The sequence below is a fragment of the Podarcis filfolensis genome (genome assembly GCF_964270895.1).
Source record: "Podarcis filfolensis genome assembly, chromosome: 6".
Lineage (NCBI taxonomy): Eukaryota > Metazoa > Chordata > Lepidosauria > Squamata > Lacertidae > Podarcis > Podarcis filfolensis.
In genome coordinates, this window is record NC_139609.1 from 52,929,672 (window position 1) to 52,946,841 (window position 17,170).

Below are 17,170 nucleotides of genomic sequence, written 5' to 3' on the forward strand. Positions count from 1 at the left end.
TAAGGATTCAGTCTTCCTTTACTTCACTTCCCCCTGCTGAATTTTTGTGTACACCAGTTTGGGCACCAGGGACAGATGGGGAATTCTGCTGTTGTACCAACTGCTGCCCAGCAGCCCCCATGTCTGAGCTGACAGAAGTGGTCTCAGCATGACTACTGACAACCCCCAGACTGATTGACTACTGTAATGTGTTGTACCCGGGCTTTGCCTCTGAATACTATTTGGAAACTTCAGCTAGCTCAAAACACAGTCTCCAGACTGTTGACTAGGACCAGTCAGTTGGTGGCGGTGATAGATCTCAATGATATTGAAATAAATTCACACTGGCTTCCAGTCAATTTCTGATTACTCTTCAAAGTGCTGGTGTTTTCCTTTAAATGCCTACACAGGTTAGGTTCCTGAAGGACTTCCTGCTCCCAAAACAACCTGAGGCTGTTCTATAGTTGTCCCCGCCATCTGAGATAAGGCAGGAGTTTATGGAATTCCCTCTCCAGAAAATAATGTTGGCACTAGGCAGATTTATTGTTCTTGCTGCCTGACAAAACCATTTTTATTCTCCCAAGCTTTGTAATATACCTTAATGCATTTTTCTTTTTTAACATGTTATGTTCTATTTCCCTGTGTTTCTCTTGTTTTTGTAAATGACTCTGGAAGCTCTGCTGAAGGATGGCATATATATACATGTGTGTGTGGGAGAGAGAGAGAGAGAGAGAGAGAGAGAGAGAGAGAGGGAGAGAGAGAGAGAGAAAGGGGTAAACAAGCAACACTTACTTGTGTTGTGATGTCTCCCTGGATCACCGGATTCGTCTGTAAATATATCCCAAGTTATAAGTACAGCAATAATTTCAGTGCAGGTAAAACAAGGACCTCAGGGCCAACAGCATGCTAAGCTAAGGGACTGGATAATACTGCAGGGATCATTGCATGCTGACTCAGGTTTGGAATACAGGAAGGAGTTTCATGCCACCACCATTAAAAGGTTCCTCAACCTTCTAATGGATCTCTTGGTTCTAAGCCTAGCAACCCCTCCCTGGGCTAACTTCATGTTACCTGTAGAACTGTTGGACTGCTGGGTTTACAGAAACTAAGGATGAGTCTGCACCATCAAAAATCATGAGTCCAGCATGATAAGAAGGAAGTGAGAGGAACAGCCAAAGGACATGGTTTGTACCTTTTTAATCAGAGTTGGGAGTTGGATAATTTGGTGCCATCATATATTTTATTGGCACGCCTATGCTACAAGAGCAAATTGGATCAAAGCTGCCATAACTGCCACAGTCTCTCCCAAGGAATCTTAGGAACTGTAACTATGTGTGGATATAAAAAAATAACCTTCACAGATGTACAGTTATGATAGAAGGCTCATTTTGGGAGAAGCCGTGGCAGGAAACTTGTTTAGATTTGTAGTGCAGACGTATCCTAACACTGCAAATGTTGGCACAGTGATTCTAGTAGTGAGCACTCAGTGCATATTTAATGCACAATCAGTCCCATGGCATATTTGCAGAGCAGATCGCCTGGGTCAGTTGTGCAACAGCACACAGCCAATGCAAAACTTGTCTGTGGATTTATGCTTCTGCAAAGTAGTAAAAGCATCATTTTGAGAAAAGTAACTATTGCATTCAGACTTCAGTTTTCAGGCTGTTGGCTACAGAATCTTCAGATCTTGCTGTATCTTCTATAATGAAGCTGCACAGAACACATCGGCAAGCTGGACCAGGAATGGAAGGAAGCTATAGTGTAATCTAGATGTGCAGTGATGCACTTGCTGTGCATCAGAAACAAAAGCTGATAATTGCACTGCCAGCGCTTTGCAGGACTGTTATTTTAGTGCAACCATAAAAATGCCACTAAAGCTGTGTTAGAAGCTAGAAGCTGTTAGTTCTATGCAACAATGCCTGTACAGCACCTACAGAATGTGAAAAGAATGTGATATATTGCTGCTAATCTTGTATGCGTATTACCCCAACCTCTTGTGACAAGCCAAAAGAAAGGCTTCTCTATTTGTTGAACATGTGAAAGGGGAGCAAATAAAAACCAGCACCCTCCCACCACCAGCATCGTCTTCTCTTGAGGCTCACAACTTTCTCTCCCTTTTCCTCCTTGATGGCAGAATCTCTGAAGACTCATGCAGTCCACACTAACACAGCAGGGCACAGCAATATGGATTGGTCTAGGAAGGGACAAAGGGATATATGAAAGAAAAGGTTCTCCACAACAAGCTCATGCAGCTGATATTTACAATGCCATTACAGCCACCGCTTAGGCAGTACAATCCACCTCTGGAAGCAAGAATTATCTGTTAAGAGAATGAAAGAATCAGCCGAGGAATCCCACAAATGTAGTGGGAAAGTAGAGAAGTGAAAGACAGAGAGAAAGAGGGACAAGGGATGGAGGAGAAGGAAGAGGAGCCATTTTCAGGGAGGAAGAGAAGGTGGTCCACAACAATAGAAGGGTATGATGGGAGATCCTATGAGACCAACAAAGAAGAAGACAGGCAGAAAGGAATAAGGGATAAAGGATAAAGGAATAAAGGATGCAGAGACTGATGCATGGAATGAGGACTACGAATGACTTGAACAGAGCCTAGAGTCTCCTACTGGAAACAGATTTTAAAAAGCAGCCTAGATAAGAAAGTTCCAGCTAACAATATACTGCAATAAGCCTTAGACAAAGAAACCTACTGGAGCGTCATTGAAGGCACAGATATTCCTAGATTAGAAGCCTACAGAAGTCTATGGCGCATGGCCAGCTACACTCAGATTCACCCACCATCAAGAGACCACTTATGAGCCAGAATTCAAATGGGGGGGTGGGTTTCAAGTGCTATTAGACCCCTCCATAAGTTATTAGAGTTCTTAACATGTCTTTTCCCTGCAAGGAGCTCCTACAGTGATATTTCATGATCAGCTCTTTGAAGGATGGGGCTCCTGGAGTGCCTCCCGCCATGCTGAGTTCTTCTGGAAACATCGACCCTTTCTTTCACACATTGAAATAATCCAAAGACTGGGCAGAACCCAAGGGGGAACAGGGAAGATGGGTTTTTGTGGAATTAAACAAGATGGCTCAGGCCAAGAGAAGTATTTTATCCACAAATGCTTGTTACAATTAAGTTTTTAATGTATTCAGACAGAACTGATTAATAGCCAGACATTTTAAAATCCTGGCTGACTTGTGTGCTATACCTGCTGCAGATGGTTATATTGACTTCAGCACCAAATAAATGGTTGTGTGCCTTTGTTGGATTTGTGCTCTGATTGGTTATTTGCATTTTCTTGGCCAGAAACTCTGAGCAAAGTGCTGTATCTTGCACAAAGCAACATACGATCCCTATGGAATGCCCACAGATTATGTGGCACTTTATTATACTTGCAGCCATTTGTTCTTGGACAGAAGACCATAAAAAGAGCATTATTAGCTCATCTAAACAGCTCACCTAGCAGGGAGTTTATTAAACATCAATATACAAATAAATGAAACAAATGGACTAGGAGGGAGGAGGGAGGGAGGAAAGACAGGAAACACGGAAAAGGACTAGGCTAGGTTCAAAGGTCAAAGATACCGTGTGCTAGAAGGGGGAAACAGCGGCACTAATGGTGGTTTTGCTTTCTGTGGAATCAAAATCAGACTATGTGATCCAGTCAGCACCACAGGGTGTACAGAGAGTATTTTAGGAGAAGCAGGGCTCCAAGCATTATCCCTCTCACGTTCTTGCAGTTCCCAGCTGTTCAATGGGAAGCAGCATTCCAGTGGGACAGACAAAGAACCCTGGGAAGAATGAACTCAGGGCCGTTCTGCCTCTGGTACTGAACCAAATATCAGCTGCAAAGGCAAGGGAAGCAGAATATTTACCAGTTCCCAAGTCCTCAGACTAAATTCCTAAATGCCATTGAACTTGATCCCCTTTCACCTTAACTACTTAGCATATAGATTTCTCACCAGAGTTTTTTGGCCATTTAATGAATCAGGGCATATTCAGCAAGTACTGAGGTGGATGTAAATCTAGTATTGCATGTCCCCAAAGATACCTGTACCTTCCATCCCCTGCTCGCCTAATAAGAGAACAACAAAAAGTTCAGCTGTATCTTAAAGCTAAATCCTTGGAGTGACTCTTTGTACTTGGGCTTGGAAACAACTCATCAAGCAAGGTAGATATTTGCACTGACATTTCCTAATACTCTAGCACTGGCTAGAGGCAAGCTGGAGCTATAAAGAAACACAGCAGGTTTTTCCAGGGATTGGAGTATTTAAAGGAAGACAATGTTCAATATAAAGAGATGATGGTTTTGGTCTTAGTAATACTGAATCAGGCACGTACACTATTGATGAAAGCTGTTCTAGATCTACCTCCTTCTAAAGCTGTTTCTATAGCCATAGATAACTGAAAATAGTAGCATTAGCAGTGCACTGAGAACATGAAGGCACATAAATGCATTCTTAACTCAGCAATATCTACTCTTATCCTTTCTTTAAATTCATACGCAATGCAGAGTACACAGGTGCTATTACACCCATGGTATATTTTCAATATACTCTGGTGTATATTATAGCATCCAAGCACATATATATAGAAGGCACAATTTATATATGCAAGTGTTGCCATGAAAATAGTCACACTGTAAGCAGACATAATAAGCAAATACTCGAAGCATGGTTGCCATGGACAGCAAAACAGAAATGATCTGCAGGTACCATGAGGCAAACCATCTCAAAGTTGACTTTATACTAAATTTGCCAGCTACATATTACTTGCCAAGAACATATGCTTAGAGAGAACACAGAGATTACTAGGCAGGTGAAATGTCCTGGGCATGGGGCCACATCAGTCCATTAGTTATGATCAAGGAAAGGTCACCTCAAAATACTTCTTGATGCCTGAAACTCACGGTATCCACTGAACTTAGCCACATTTGTGGATTGTGAGATGCCTACCATTCCCTTAGCTTAAAGGCAATAAACCCTCTTATCTCTAGAAGGAAACTGAAGTAAAACAATAGCTTCTGTGAAACAGATATTCTGTTTAGACATGCAATAATCACAACTGTGGAAAAGTTGGGAGACTGATGCTGCTATATTAGCATGAGGAACAGTTTTCTACTCTTCTTCACTTTCATGGCTGCCCAGTTTGACATGTTCCCAGCCCCCACACTCATCCAGTGCTGGGAGCCTTTCACTTACATCAATCTGACTCAGGATGACATCAATGATGCTGCCAACGACTATAAGGAAATCAAAGACATTCCAAGGGTCCCCAAAGTAGCCCTGGGGGAAAAGGAATAAGAAAGTAGGTTCCAAAGAAGTAAGCCAGGACCTTTCTGGCACCTTCCCAACCTAAGGACCGATGTTGAAACTTGTGTGACTTGGTTAGGACTAAAAAAAAAACTTACATGCAACCATTCCCTCCTCCCCAGCAGTATCCCCCTTAAAGTGTGGCATGTAACTCTAAGCCAGATATAGGGAACCTGTGGCTCTCCAAATGTAGTTTGACTACAACTCCCATCATCCCTGGCTATGACTATGCTGGCTCAGGCTCATGGGAGTTGTAGTCCAACAATGTATGGAGGGCCATCACTTTCCACCACTGCTCTAAGCAAAATGACAGACCCACTTCCCTCAATGAGCCTTATAGGTCCATATCCCAAACTCACCTTAGCCTTGAAGGCTATAAGTTTAAGGATCATCTCCACAGTAAAGAGAAGGGTGAAGACCACATTAAGGATATCTGAGAGATGGTCCATTGTCTCTGATTGATTATAATGCTGTAAAGATGGTTAAAAGTAGATGATTAATAGAGCGTTGGTTTGAGTTAGAAACAAAGCCCTGTAGACCCAAAGGAAGTCTATATTATGCCAAAGGGAGAAATCATATTGATTGCTAGATAACAAGTAAAAGAGATACACATGCAGAGAACAGGCTCACCATGATGAGTGAGCTGTATGGATGTAAAACCCCACTTATCCAACATACCTGTACTAACAATGCCTCTCATTGCTCACTTGTACAGTGGTACCTCGGTTTAAGAACAGCCCTGTATACGAACGATTCGGTTTACGAACTCTGCAAAACCGGAAGTAGTGTTCTGGTTTGCGAACTTTACCTCGGTCTAAGAATGGAATCCGAACAGTGGAAGGGCACCAGAGGTAGTAGGCCTCATTAGGGAAAGCATGCCTCGGTTTAAGAACAGTTTTGGTTTAAGAAAGGACTTCTGGAACGGGTTAAGCTCATAAACTGAGGTACCACTGTTTTCTATATTGGAATCCCTGGAATAACAGCCCAGTTCAGTTACATTGTGTGTAGTGTACAACTGATGGAGAATAAGGCCCACCCATATTTCTAAACACCAGATCAGCAAGTGCTCATTATAGGGGCACTGTTTTGTAATTCTTCTTCTCCAGGCAGAACTCAGGATCCCACAATCATCACTACTGCTGCCATTCTACAGCTGGGCAGCTGTTCCACTCATCCATACCTGCATACCCAAGCAGATGGTGTTCAATGTGATCAGGAAGAACATAAGGTACTCAAAGTAGGAGCAGGTCACAATATACCATATCTGGTACTGGTAGGGGTTCTTGGGAATGTAGCATCTCAGAGGGCGTGCTTTGAGTGCATATTGCACACACTGGCGCTGGAGCGAGAAGAAATACAAGGTGGGAATGGGGCCAAAAAAGGCTAGGCAGTGCCTTCCATACTTTAGGTTTTCTTGTTCATTATCTTAGCATTATGTGCCATACCTGGTTCTTGTCCAGCTCACAGTTTTTGTACTCTGTTTCACCCTGCTCCTGGAAGGTTACGATGATAAAACCTACAAAGATGTTCATCATGAAAAAGGCTATGAGGATGAGATAGATGATGAAGTAGATGGCAACGCCCATGCGATAGTTGTAGATGGGGCCCACGTCCTCAGCGCTTGTGTCAATTGCTTTGTACAATAACCTGGAAGAGTTAGAACAGCGGTCGAGATTAACGGGCCTGGGCAAAAGACCTTTGAAGAAGTGGGCTATGAAAGGACTTTGCTCGATGGGTTATCAGCTCAGGTATCCATGCCTCCTCTGACAGGGGCGGCCCACTCTCAAAGGGTTTTCCAAAAAATCAGTATAGCTAAATAAATGTAGAGCTATAACTCTTATACTGAGTGGGTTCCAGGCAACTCTTCCTTAAATTGCACTGTTGATGTATTATGCTTTCTGATTCTCAAAGCACAATATTTTGTTGCTGAGAAAACATGTTTTTTAAAAAACCCAGTAACTGCATCAATTGCCATGGTTACATGAATGTCTGGTGTAGCTCTCTGCGTATAGTGTCTATAACATCGTTAGCGATATGCATTAAAGCTTCCCCTTTCAGTGTTATTTTGCTTGCACAGTATAGCTAATTAGCAACAGTAGCAGCATACCAGCTAATCCTTCTGACAATTCCCAACAGCCCACCTTGCACTTTGCCCCATGCTGGGTTCTGAACTCACTTAGGCCATCCTTCAAAGGTGGAAACAGTGAAGAGAGACATCATGGCTGACAATACATTATCAAAGTGGAAGTCATTGCGTATCCACATTCGCTCGTCCTCCACAACCTGCGTTGGATCAGCATCGATGTATGTGATGAAGTATCCCCTGGGACAAGAAACTTTATATTAGTTACAGACAAGGAGTCTGCACCTTCTGTTAATTCGTATTAGACTACAGTACAGTTCTATGCAGGTCTACTTGGAAGCAAGTTCCACTGAGTTAAGTTAAGGATTGTAGCCTAACATTTCGCCAATGCTGAGATAGTCACTCAAAGGCAGTCACTACAGCAAAAAAGGAACTTGTTCAAGTTGCGTAAGACTGAGCCAATGAATCCCAGGCTGGCTCATTCCCTCCTTGGCCTTAGAACATCCTGTCTGGGGCTTGCCACTGGCTGCCACTGCTGGGGAACCCACTGGTAGCACTTCTGTTTGCTCACACATTTGGTGAGTGGAAGACAGAGTACTGCATCAACAGAGTAACACAGGAGTCACTCTGCAGAGGGACACTGGCAGAGGCTGGCAGGGCTGGATGGAGGGACACCACCCACCCACCGACCCCAGCCTGGCACAATGGGGTGTTTTTTTTCTTTTATTGCTCTGTTAACGCAAAAACTACTCTGGTCCACAGCTTCCCGTCACACTGCAATTATAGTGTCCCAGGCTGCAGAAGACTATGACACATAACCAAGGCTTACCTACATTCTTCTGCAGTGATCTTGGTTGAATCTGTACAGCTAAAGAACTTCCCCTACATTTAAAACAGAGATCAAAAGTTATAGGGATTGTTGGTATTTGGCTGTTTCCCAAATATGGCCTCAACAGTCCTGAGAGTACTGAAAAGTGAATGTTTCCAGCTACACAAAAGCCCGGGCCCAGTTTTTACTGTTGAAGGAGAGGAGACAGTAATTCATGACAGTTTCCCATTGCTGACTGGCAAACCATGTGGGAGTTGTATTGAAAGGGAATAAGATTTTGCAAGTGACTTACACATTGACTGTGAGGAAACTGCAGTGATGTTATTAGCTTCCTTGAGGTATGTATTGACAGGCTGCAGTGGCACCATGTTGCACCCAAGATTGAGAGGGCCCGTTGTGCGTCATGTGTGTGTGTGTGATGTCACAGACTTAGACCATCACCTGGGTAGGTTTGGAGAATTGAATATGCTTTTTTAAAGGAAGGTTACACATCACAGAAGGACCTGAGGGTGACCAGACCAAACCGTAGGTATTCGGCCAACCGAGACAAATGAGAATGGTTAATTCAGTATAGTGGCCCTGAATTGATTATCTCTGGCAGCAAGCTATCCTTGTTTATACAAACAAGCTTTTACAAACTCATGGACTCAAACAGTGTGGAAGTTCATTCTATTTAGGAAAGACTGTTACCTTGAAGAGCTGCACCCCAATGCAGGCAAACATGAACTGTAGCAAGGCACTGACAAGCACAATGTTGCCGATGGTCTTGATAGCCACAAAAACACACTGTACTACGTGCTAGAGAGAGAAAGAGAGGGAGGTTGTGTTATGTACTGAGTTGAATAGGATCCAAACTGCAGCAGTCTGATTGGTCCTAGAACAATAGGATCCAAAAGGCAGCAGTCTGATTGGTCCTAGAACAATAGGATTCAGAATGCAGCAGTCTGATTGGTCCTAGAACAAGGCAGCAGTATGATTGGTTGGCAGGAACCACCCAATCATGCTCCAGATAGAAGTGAATCCACAACCTGATTGGCTTACAGTAGAATTCCGGAATTAGCCAATCATGTGCAGCCCATTGTGTAAATAATGTATATAAAGCAGATACTTTGAGGGGACATTCATTCATTCCTCCTCACCACTATGAGCTGAATAAAGAGCATGAAACCACTTTGCGACTCTGAGTATATTTCAGGTTGGTTAGATTTTATTTGTCCATTGCTCATTGTGACTTTTCTGAATAACTGCGGTCCAGCAAAATATAAGTAGAGATTGCTTTGCCTGGTTCATGCATACATTTCAATGCATGCTGCTGGCTTAGAGAGGTCATCACATTTCCCTTACTATCCCTGATTTCTGGGTTATCCAGAAGAGGAAAACATTCCTACTACCCCACTCACCTTCAGCCCCTTTGCTCTGTTAATGGCTCTCAGTGGTCGCAGTACTCTGAGCACCCTGAGGATTTTCACTACTGAGATGGCACTGGACCTGTGGCAGAATATGAGGAAAACATTACAGTGGGAACCCTTATTGTGCTTATGTTACATGGATTCTGCCCTGCCTACAAAGAATGACTATGGCCTTTTGATTATATCTAGTGATTGAATGGGCCATTCCATGGTTGGGACCATGAACCAGAGAATGCTGTAGGACTGCCTTGCTACCAGGGCAGCTTCAGAGAATTCTTCAGAAGGCAAAACCACTGCAGGGTGCATTCAGACATGCGGAATACTGCATTGCCCTAGTTTTCCTGATTATAATGCTAGCACTTCTGAACCATTTTCTAACATTCCTTTTACAATGCAGTACCTCTTGTGTTATGGAACGATGGCTTTTGGATAGATGTACGCTAAATTTCATTCACACCTGTGAGTGTGGAGTGACACAACAAAAAAACATCACTGGCCGATGTCACTACTCCCCCACCCCTTCCGAACATGTGTGCTTCTGTTCTCCCATGATTCCCCCATGAAAACAGCAGGAAATAGCTGCATGCTTGTACACTGTCCCAAATTTCCTCACTTTACTCCCAACTCTAGTTGGTACAACCAGCCACAGTAAATTACAGAACCAAAGAGCCTTTGAACGAGGGTGAGGCGACCATTGGAGGAAAAAGGCAGACCTTTGCAGCAACTAAGACTTTCACAACCCAGTCAGTAGGATCAAACTACAGGAGCCAATTGTACCTCCACTTCCGATGCAGTGGGGTGAGGGATAACTGTTTGACTCTCAGGGCACACCCACACCACAGACCTAAACTGGTTTAACAGCCACAGTGGCGTAGCGTGGGTTGTCAGCACCCGGGGCAAGGCAAGTAATTTGCGCCCCCTAACCCGTGGATTTGCGCCCCCTAACCCGTGGATTTGCGCCCCCTAACCCATGGATTTGCCCTAACCCCAGATGTTGCGCCCGGTGCGGCCGGCCCCCCCTGCACCCCCCACGCTACGCCACTGAACAGCCAATCCCTTTTTCCAGGGAACTCTGGGGATTGTAGCTCTGTGAGGGGGATAGAAATCTCTTAACACTTCCCGGTACTCTCAAGAAACTGCAGTCTACAGGAATCTTTGGAGAAAACAGTTAAAGTGGTATAAAATCAATGCAAATGTATAGTGTGGATGAGGCCTCAGTATGTTAACTGATAATTATGGCTGTGAATATTCGTTGCTTTGGGAGCAGAGCTCACTACTCTTCATGGAGCTCCTAGTTTTCAGGGTCTGAGAGACGGTCAGCTTCTCTTTACAATGTTTTCCTTTATATTTCAGGGTGTTTCTTACTACACAGATACATCCCTCATATCCCACAGTTGCTGCCAAAGACACAAGGAGAATGTTAACCCCTATCCTACTTCCCTCAGAGTTGGCCCTACCACAGATCGATGAAACCCAGGCCTGTTCTTCCATCACAATGCTTACTCAAATCCCATGGAGATAAGAGAGACAGCCACAACGAGCAAGTCCAGGATGTTGAAATAGTTGCGGCAGAAGGATCCCTTGTGTAGGATAGCACCATAAGTAGTCATCTGTGGGGAGCAGGAAGACTCAGTTAGGCCCAGTTTTGTATTACTTTGAGGATACTTCTCTCAGCAGCCTAATTCTGTAAATCATTGGACCTGTGGATGTTGACTGCTGTGTTCAGGATGAAGCCGTTGTCTGAGAACGAGCGCTTCATTATCAGCACAGAGAGTTGGCAAGCTTGAATCTGATGCCCGCTATCTGTACAGGTGGTTAACTATTCAGATTGCCAACTCAGCACAATGGAAAAAAGATGAAGAAGTAAACATTGCGATTTCCAGTCCCGTTTTATGATTCCATTGGAATTCCACAACATCTCTAAGTGTGACTCACCTTTAGAACGATTTCCACTGTGAACACAGAAGTGAAGCCAATGTCAAAATATCCTAGAATCTGGAGATAAAACAAGCAAAGAAAGAGGATGCTATTTTTGTCAGTGCAACTCAATTGCTATATTTACAAACATGTCTTTTAGCAAATTTGCTGGGTTCTGGAATGAGAACTATAGGAGAAATATTGTCTGAATATTGATTAACAGAATCTCCTATTTCTTCAAGCTCATTTTGCAGTCTCCAGGTAGTCCCAGCTAAACCAGCATGAACAGTACTCTAAAAACAAATGATTGCAGAAATGTTTTTGGTCATCCCCAATATATTAAGATGCAGGCAGCTGTCATGTAAAAGCAAACCTGTTTTTCCTCTACATATTATTTTAGTTTGCAAATACATTTAGCCATGAATACTTTTAACTTTTTGCTAGTTGCCCATTATATTCTGCTTTTAAAAATTTGCTTCTTATTGGTTATATGATATGATTGGCTCCATCCTTATTGAGTTTCATGAAGAGATGACTTTTTAATAAAGACTTTGGGTCAGAACGACTTATGGGTCATGCGATTTATGCATGAAAACCAGTCACTTATTTTTATCTACAGCTTCCTGTTGTTGCCTTTTGCATGTTGTTTCAATTTCATACCAAGTAGTTTTCACCAAGAGGCAATTACAATGGATTCAGGGCTTTCGTAAGTCACTCTGGACCACCCACTGGTACCTTGCCAGTAGCGCAAGCAAGCCTATCTAGTCACCTTATTCCTGAAGGACTCGGCCCGTAATGGATCCTCAGCTGCCAGTGAGACGCTGCTGAGCAGAATGAAGAGGAGGATGAAGTTGGTGAACCAGGTGGCATTCACAATCCGGTGGCACAGTACACGGATCCTGAAGAGGACAATTTAGGGAAAGAAAGGGAAGGTCATATTCTGCTTAAGCAAAAGAGTTCATAGTACAAAGGGCACCTAAAGGGGAATTACACGGTTCATCAACGTGCTGGTAGAAAGTTAACATGTGACGTTTCTACCCCCTCAGAGTACATTTGGAATATGGGCACTCTACCAATTTGTAGAGCAGAATTGTTGAGTGAATTGAGCCTGTGTTTATGTGGGTTCTTGGACAACCCAGTCCATAACATTACGAAAGGAATTACTACTTTACAGTCCTTTCATTGCCAAACTGCAGCGCTTTTACAGCAGTGGTGCTAGTTTAATAACCATTCAAGGAAAGTCTGAAGTCCAAGAGGATAGTCTGAATTGAAGGTATCTGCCTATACTAATGTCTTTGCTGAGGTTAAGCAAGCCTGGCCAGGAATGAATTTGTGCCTGGTGGCAAATATTCGTGGTTAGATCGCCTTCGTATCTGAATTCCTAGCCATTTCAGAAACCTATTCAGTTTCTGTCGTGTGCCTAGGTAAGAGAGAGAGAGGAAGGAGTAAGGCCTACTTGTTGGTTGGGCTAAAGATGAAGAATGAGCTGGCTTCGGGCATGGGCACTGCCTTCTCCTTCAACTGCAGCTCTGCCAGAGGACGTGGCCGAGGACTCAGTGGAATTTCAGGCTCATCTTCTTCATCGTCACCTGCAGGGCACATAGTCGGTCACTGAAAAGCTTCATGCAGAGGCGCTACATGCACAGCCAAAAGGTTCACTCATTTCTAGGCTTGCTATTAAGCCGAAATATAATCATCAGAGTATCTCAACATCCCAACATAGCATTAAGTCAGTTCAGCCCAGAATTCTCTTCATTCCTGTGGTAGGAATGAAAGAGACAAACCTTCCTTACCTGGGAAGTCAGCGGAGGGATAAGGGTCCTTGATCTCATTGACATTTGATTCAAACTCATCCACCTTCAACTGAACAGAAGAAATAAAAATGAAAGGAAGCTCAGCAGCGTAGGCAAGCTCACTCTGATACAGTTTCTAGGCATGCTCTGAAAACCTTCCTGTTTCAGAAGACTGATTTCTGCTGGTCTATTTAAAATGACATTGCTTTTATTGTATTGTTTATTCTTAAGGGATTCTTAACCATTTTTAAAATTTCTGTTTATACTGACTCTAACATACAGTGTTTTGTGGGGGCTTTTTTTTGACAACCTAAACAAAAAAATAAAACAAAAGAAGGCACTTATTGCGGTCACCCATGGGGGAGACATTCCATTCAGTCTGCACTGAAAGGTGAATCTACCTAATTCACACTCTCTGAAAGTGGAGAGAAATGCAGGGATCCGTTGAAATCTTTCCAAATTTCACAACACAGTTCTCCAGCCAAGAAATGTGTACAAAAATGCACACACTAGCGTGAAGTGTGCATAAAAATGCATATATTAATTAAATAACATCAAAAATGAATTCTATTGGGGGAAATGGATTTGCAGGAATGTGTTTTTTTAGATAAACCTGCATAGAAAATTCACAGGAGAAATTCGTACCACAATGCTGATGAATTTTCATGAGGACTTTTTAAATATAAATTTGCAGACTGATGTGGAAATGTGGGGAACTGAACTCTGGACTGGAAAAGTGACAAAACGGAGAGAAAGCAATATTGACTGATTCACCCACTCCTAGTCACCCGTGGCTGACCTTGGCTGTGGTGGGCATTCCTTCTCCCTTGGCTTTCTGTTCCAGCTTCTTAGCCAGCAACTGCTTTTCCTCTTCTGACTTCTCCGGGTAACCTCTAGAGTGAAGAACCAAGAAAGCAAGAGGAGAAGGAAGTGAAGCCAAGGGGAAGCTATTATTGGGGGGGGGCAGGAAACACCTTACAGTTCAGCCAAACCCCTTGTTGGGTCCCAGATGAGAACCCAGAGGTAGATATTGTCATGGCCACCAGGAGGCACAACTGACCGGCCCATTTTCTTTTTCTTCCTCTCTTCAGCTTTGGCTTTCTGGGCAGAGGTCAAAGTTTCAGCTTCAGCAAGGTTGTCCACGGCAATAGCCAAGAAAACATTGAGCAAGATATCTGGGTTGTGGGGAGGAAGGCTAAGGAATTATACAGTGTGAGTTTAGGTAATATAAACCTGAAGCCCTGAGCAATTTGCATCCAGGATACCCAAAGGACTCCCTGAGCCCTTCTATCCCAGCTTGATCACTGAGATCAAGAAATGCTGTTGGTTGTTCCCCACGTTTCAGAAGCTTGACTGGCTTCAGCAAAAAGTTGGGCATTTAGTATCCCATGCTATGAAATACTCTTCCAGCAGAGATTTGGCAGGCACCCTAATTTCTGACCTTCAGATGGCTCTTGAACACTATGTCAACAGGTCTATTCAATGTTTTGATTGTTTAAGGTGAGCTAGTCACTTTTATGATCATTACATATTGTTTTATCTCTTTTGTACATGTGGTTGTACACTGCCCTGATATTTGACATGAGGGATGGTCTCTATATTTATAAATAAATAAGACTTAAGAGCATGTTCTTAATAAGCTAATAATCCTAATAATGGGACACAGCTTCCCACACCACTCAGTTTGGCAGGCAGAGCAGAATGAAAAGTGCAGGAAGCAGTCAGAAGAAATGGGAACATCATTTTAAAAATGAGGACCCTGGTGTGCAGATTGTGTACTGGTCCTCATAGCCACATGCACACACCCATCTACTGCGTGGACAGAAAATGGACCAACATGAAATGCTGTCACCATGAAATGCTGTGAGAAATACTTACATTGCATCTTATGGTGATGTTGCAAAATGAATGCATGAGAATTCAGTGCAGAAGAGCTTTCATCTGACTCTATTAATAGAGGACTCCATCCCCCTAATGGGGCAAAGAAAGGATACAATTCCCACAGACAAAGAGAACAATGAAGTAAATGCAGACCAGCACACCAGGGTAGACTGGCCCTCCATAAGCCATTATGCCATTGTACATAACAGAAGTCCAGTCTTCCCCAGTCAGGACCTAGAAGTAGACGAGAGAGATATTAGCAGCAACAGGGTATCCTGAGCACAACCATTGCATGAGGCCTGGCTTCTCCAACCTGGTGCCCTCCAAATATTGTTGGATATCTGGTCCCATCAATCCCAGCCAGCATGGCCAATGGTCAGGGGTGATGGGAGTTGTTGTCCAACAACATTTGGAGGACAACAGGTTGGGGAAGACTGCATTAGGTTCTCATCTGAGTTTGAAGACCTCTTCATTAAAGACCCTTTCTCAGGCCCCATTGTCCAAAAAGTCTATGCGTTCCCAAAGCTCAGACAATATCCCACAATTCACAGATTCCTATTTCCCCCATTGGTCACCCATTTTCTGCCAGAACTTAGTACAGAAGACAACAATTTTCACCTACAAAACCCTGCCCTTAAGCTGGCTTATTAAAAACCCCAAGTTGTACCTGAAAGACAGTGATGAGAGCCTGGGGGAAGTTATCAAAGGTGCTGCGCCGTATCACTGTATCATCAAAGTCAAACCTCCCTCCAAAAAGTTGCATCCCTAATAGGGCAAAGATGGTCATGAAGAGGAAGAGGAGAGTGAGGAGGGAGATGATGGAGCGCACCGAGTTCAGCAGAGATGCCACTAAGTTGTTCAGAGAGGTCCAATACCTAGAGAGGGACACCAACGTTATGTGCACACCTATGTGAAGATGCTAAGATACTTTCAGATCCAGGAGCCAAGCTTTGAAGTGCAGCTTTCTAGCTAAAGACAGAGAATATAAATCATCCTAATGACTAACTAACTAAAACTAGTTATAATCTCATGGCTGCCATCTTGAATGTAGTTGAGCATATGCAGCCACATCCAATAGGGCAACAAATTCAATTTATTTATTTGCTTTTTCACCCGCTCTTCATCCAAGAAGTGATGCCAAGGTGGGGTATGCCAAAGACCAAACAAAGACTATAGCAGCTCAAATAAAGGCATTAAAACAATATAGCATCGATCTGTATACGAGGCATACTGTTGGCTGTATTAAGTACAGCTGTTCAGTGTGCTCAGTTGCATTCGGCAGGGAGATTGCTATGCCTGGATGACTCCATCTTCTGTTCTGCCATCCAGTGGCGTAGCGTGGGTTGTCAGCACCCGGGGCAAGGCAAGTAATTTGCGCCCCTTAACCCGTGGATTTTAGCACTCGAGTGCGAGCGCGCCCCCCCCCCCAGATGTTGCCGCCGGTGCGGCCGGCCCCCCCTGCACCCCCCACGCTACGCCACTGGGGCTGGGGGCGAGCGAAGGAGCCAAAGACCCCCCAAAGGCTCAGCAGGAATTTATTAAATTTATTATTTGCGGAGCCCCCGCGGGCCGAGGCAGCCGAAGCCCCCTCCCCTCGGGCGCCTCCCCGCCCCCTCCTCTCCTTGGGCTGTAGGTGGAGCCCGCGCTCCGAGGCGCTCCAGATCCGGGCTTGGCGAGCGCCTCTCCTCCTCCCGGCCGGGTCCGGGGGCTTCCAGCCGAGCTCCGTCCTCGCCCCCCCTCCCCCGCGGCTGAGACTTGCGCTGAGAGCCGGAGCCAGCGGCGCCCCCTTCCGACGGGAGACCCTCGCCCGCCCGCCGGCTTCCTCTCGGAGGGTTTTGGGGAGGGCAGGGCGCGTCGAGGCCCCTCGGAGCTCTCCTCCCTCCCAGTCGGCAGAAGCAGCCGCCGCCTGTGGCTGGGCCGAGGGGATGGCGCCGGCGTCGGCATCGGGGTGCGGAGGCTGCCGGTGCCC

At 44.5% G+C, this 17,170-nt stretch overlaps 1 protein-coding gene across 3 annotated transcripts in view; it reads right to left on the reverse strand.

Moving 5' to 3' along the window:
- The window catches only part of CACNA1S (calcium voltage-gated channel subunit alpha1 S), a 58,048-nt gene that overhangs the window by 18,700 nt on the left and 22,178 nt on the right, over window positions 1–17,170 (reverse strand). For 2 of the 3 annotated variants that reach the window (XM_083617779.1, XM_083617781.1), the window contains exons 12-30: window positions 15,869–16,076; window positions 15,315–15,435; window positions 14,381–14,495; window positions 14,120–14,213; window positions 13,321–13,390; window positions 12,984–13,116; window positions 12,297–12,426; window positions 11,546–11,605; window positions 11,114–11,220; window positions 9,602–9,689; window positions 8,892–8,999; window positions 8,202–8,254; window positions 7,466–7,612; window positions 6,735–6,936; window positions 6,470–6,628; window positions 5,649–5,759; window positions 5,179–5,262; window positions 2,243–2,299; window positions 772–807 (exon numbers count right to left, since the gene is read on the reverse strand). In XM_083617779.1, the coding sequence (XP_083473905.1) occupies window positions 772–807; window positions 2,243–2,299; window positions 5,179–5,262; window positions 5,649–5,759; window positions 6,470–6,628; window positions 6,735–6,936; window positions 7,466–7,612; window positions 8,202–8,254; window positions 8,892–8,999; window positions 9,602–9,689; window positions 11,114–11,220; window positions 11,546–11,605; window positions 12,297–12,426; window positions 12,984–13,116; window positions 13,321–13,390; window positions 14,120–14,213; window positions 14,381–14,495; window positions 15,315–15,435; window positions 15,869–16,076 (2,083 nt within the window). The remainder of the gene's footprint in view (window positions 1–771; window positions 808–2,242; window positions 2,300–5,178; window positions 5,263–5,648; window positions 5,760–6,469; window positions 6,629–6,734; window positions 6,937–7,465; window positions 7,613–8,201; window positions 8,255–8,891; window positions 9,000–9,601; window positions 9,690–11,113; window positions 11,221–11,545; window positions 11,606–12,296; window positions 12,427–12,983; window positions 13,117–13,320; window positions 13,391–14,119; window positions 14,214–14,380; window positions 14,496–15,314; window positions 15,436–15,868; window positions 16,077–17,170) is intronic. The other variant, XM_083617780.1, reaches the window with a different exon arrangement.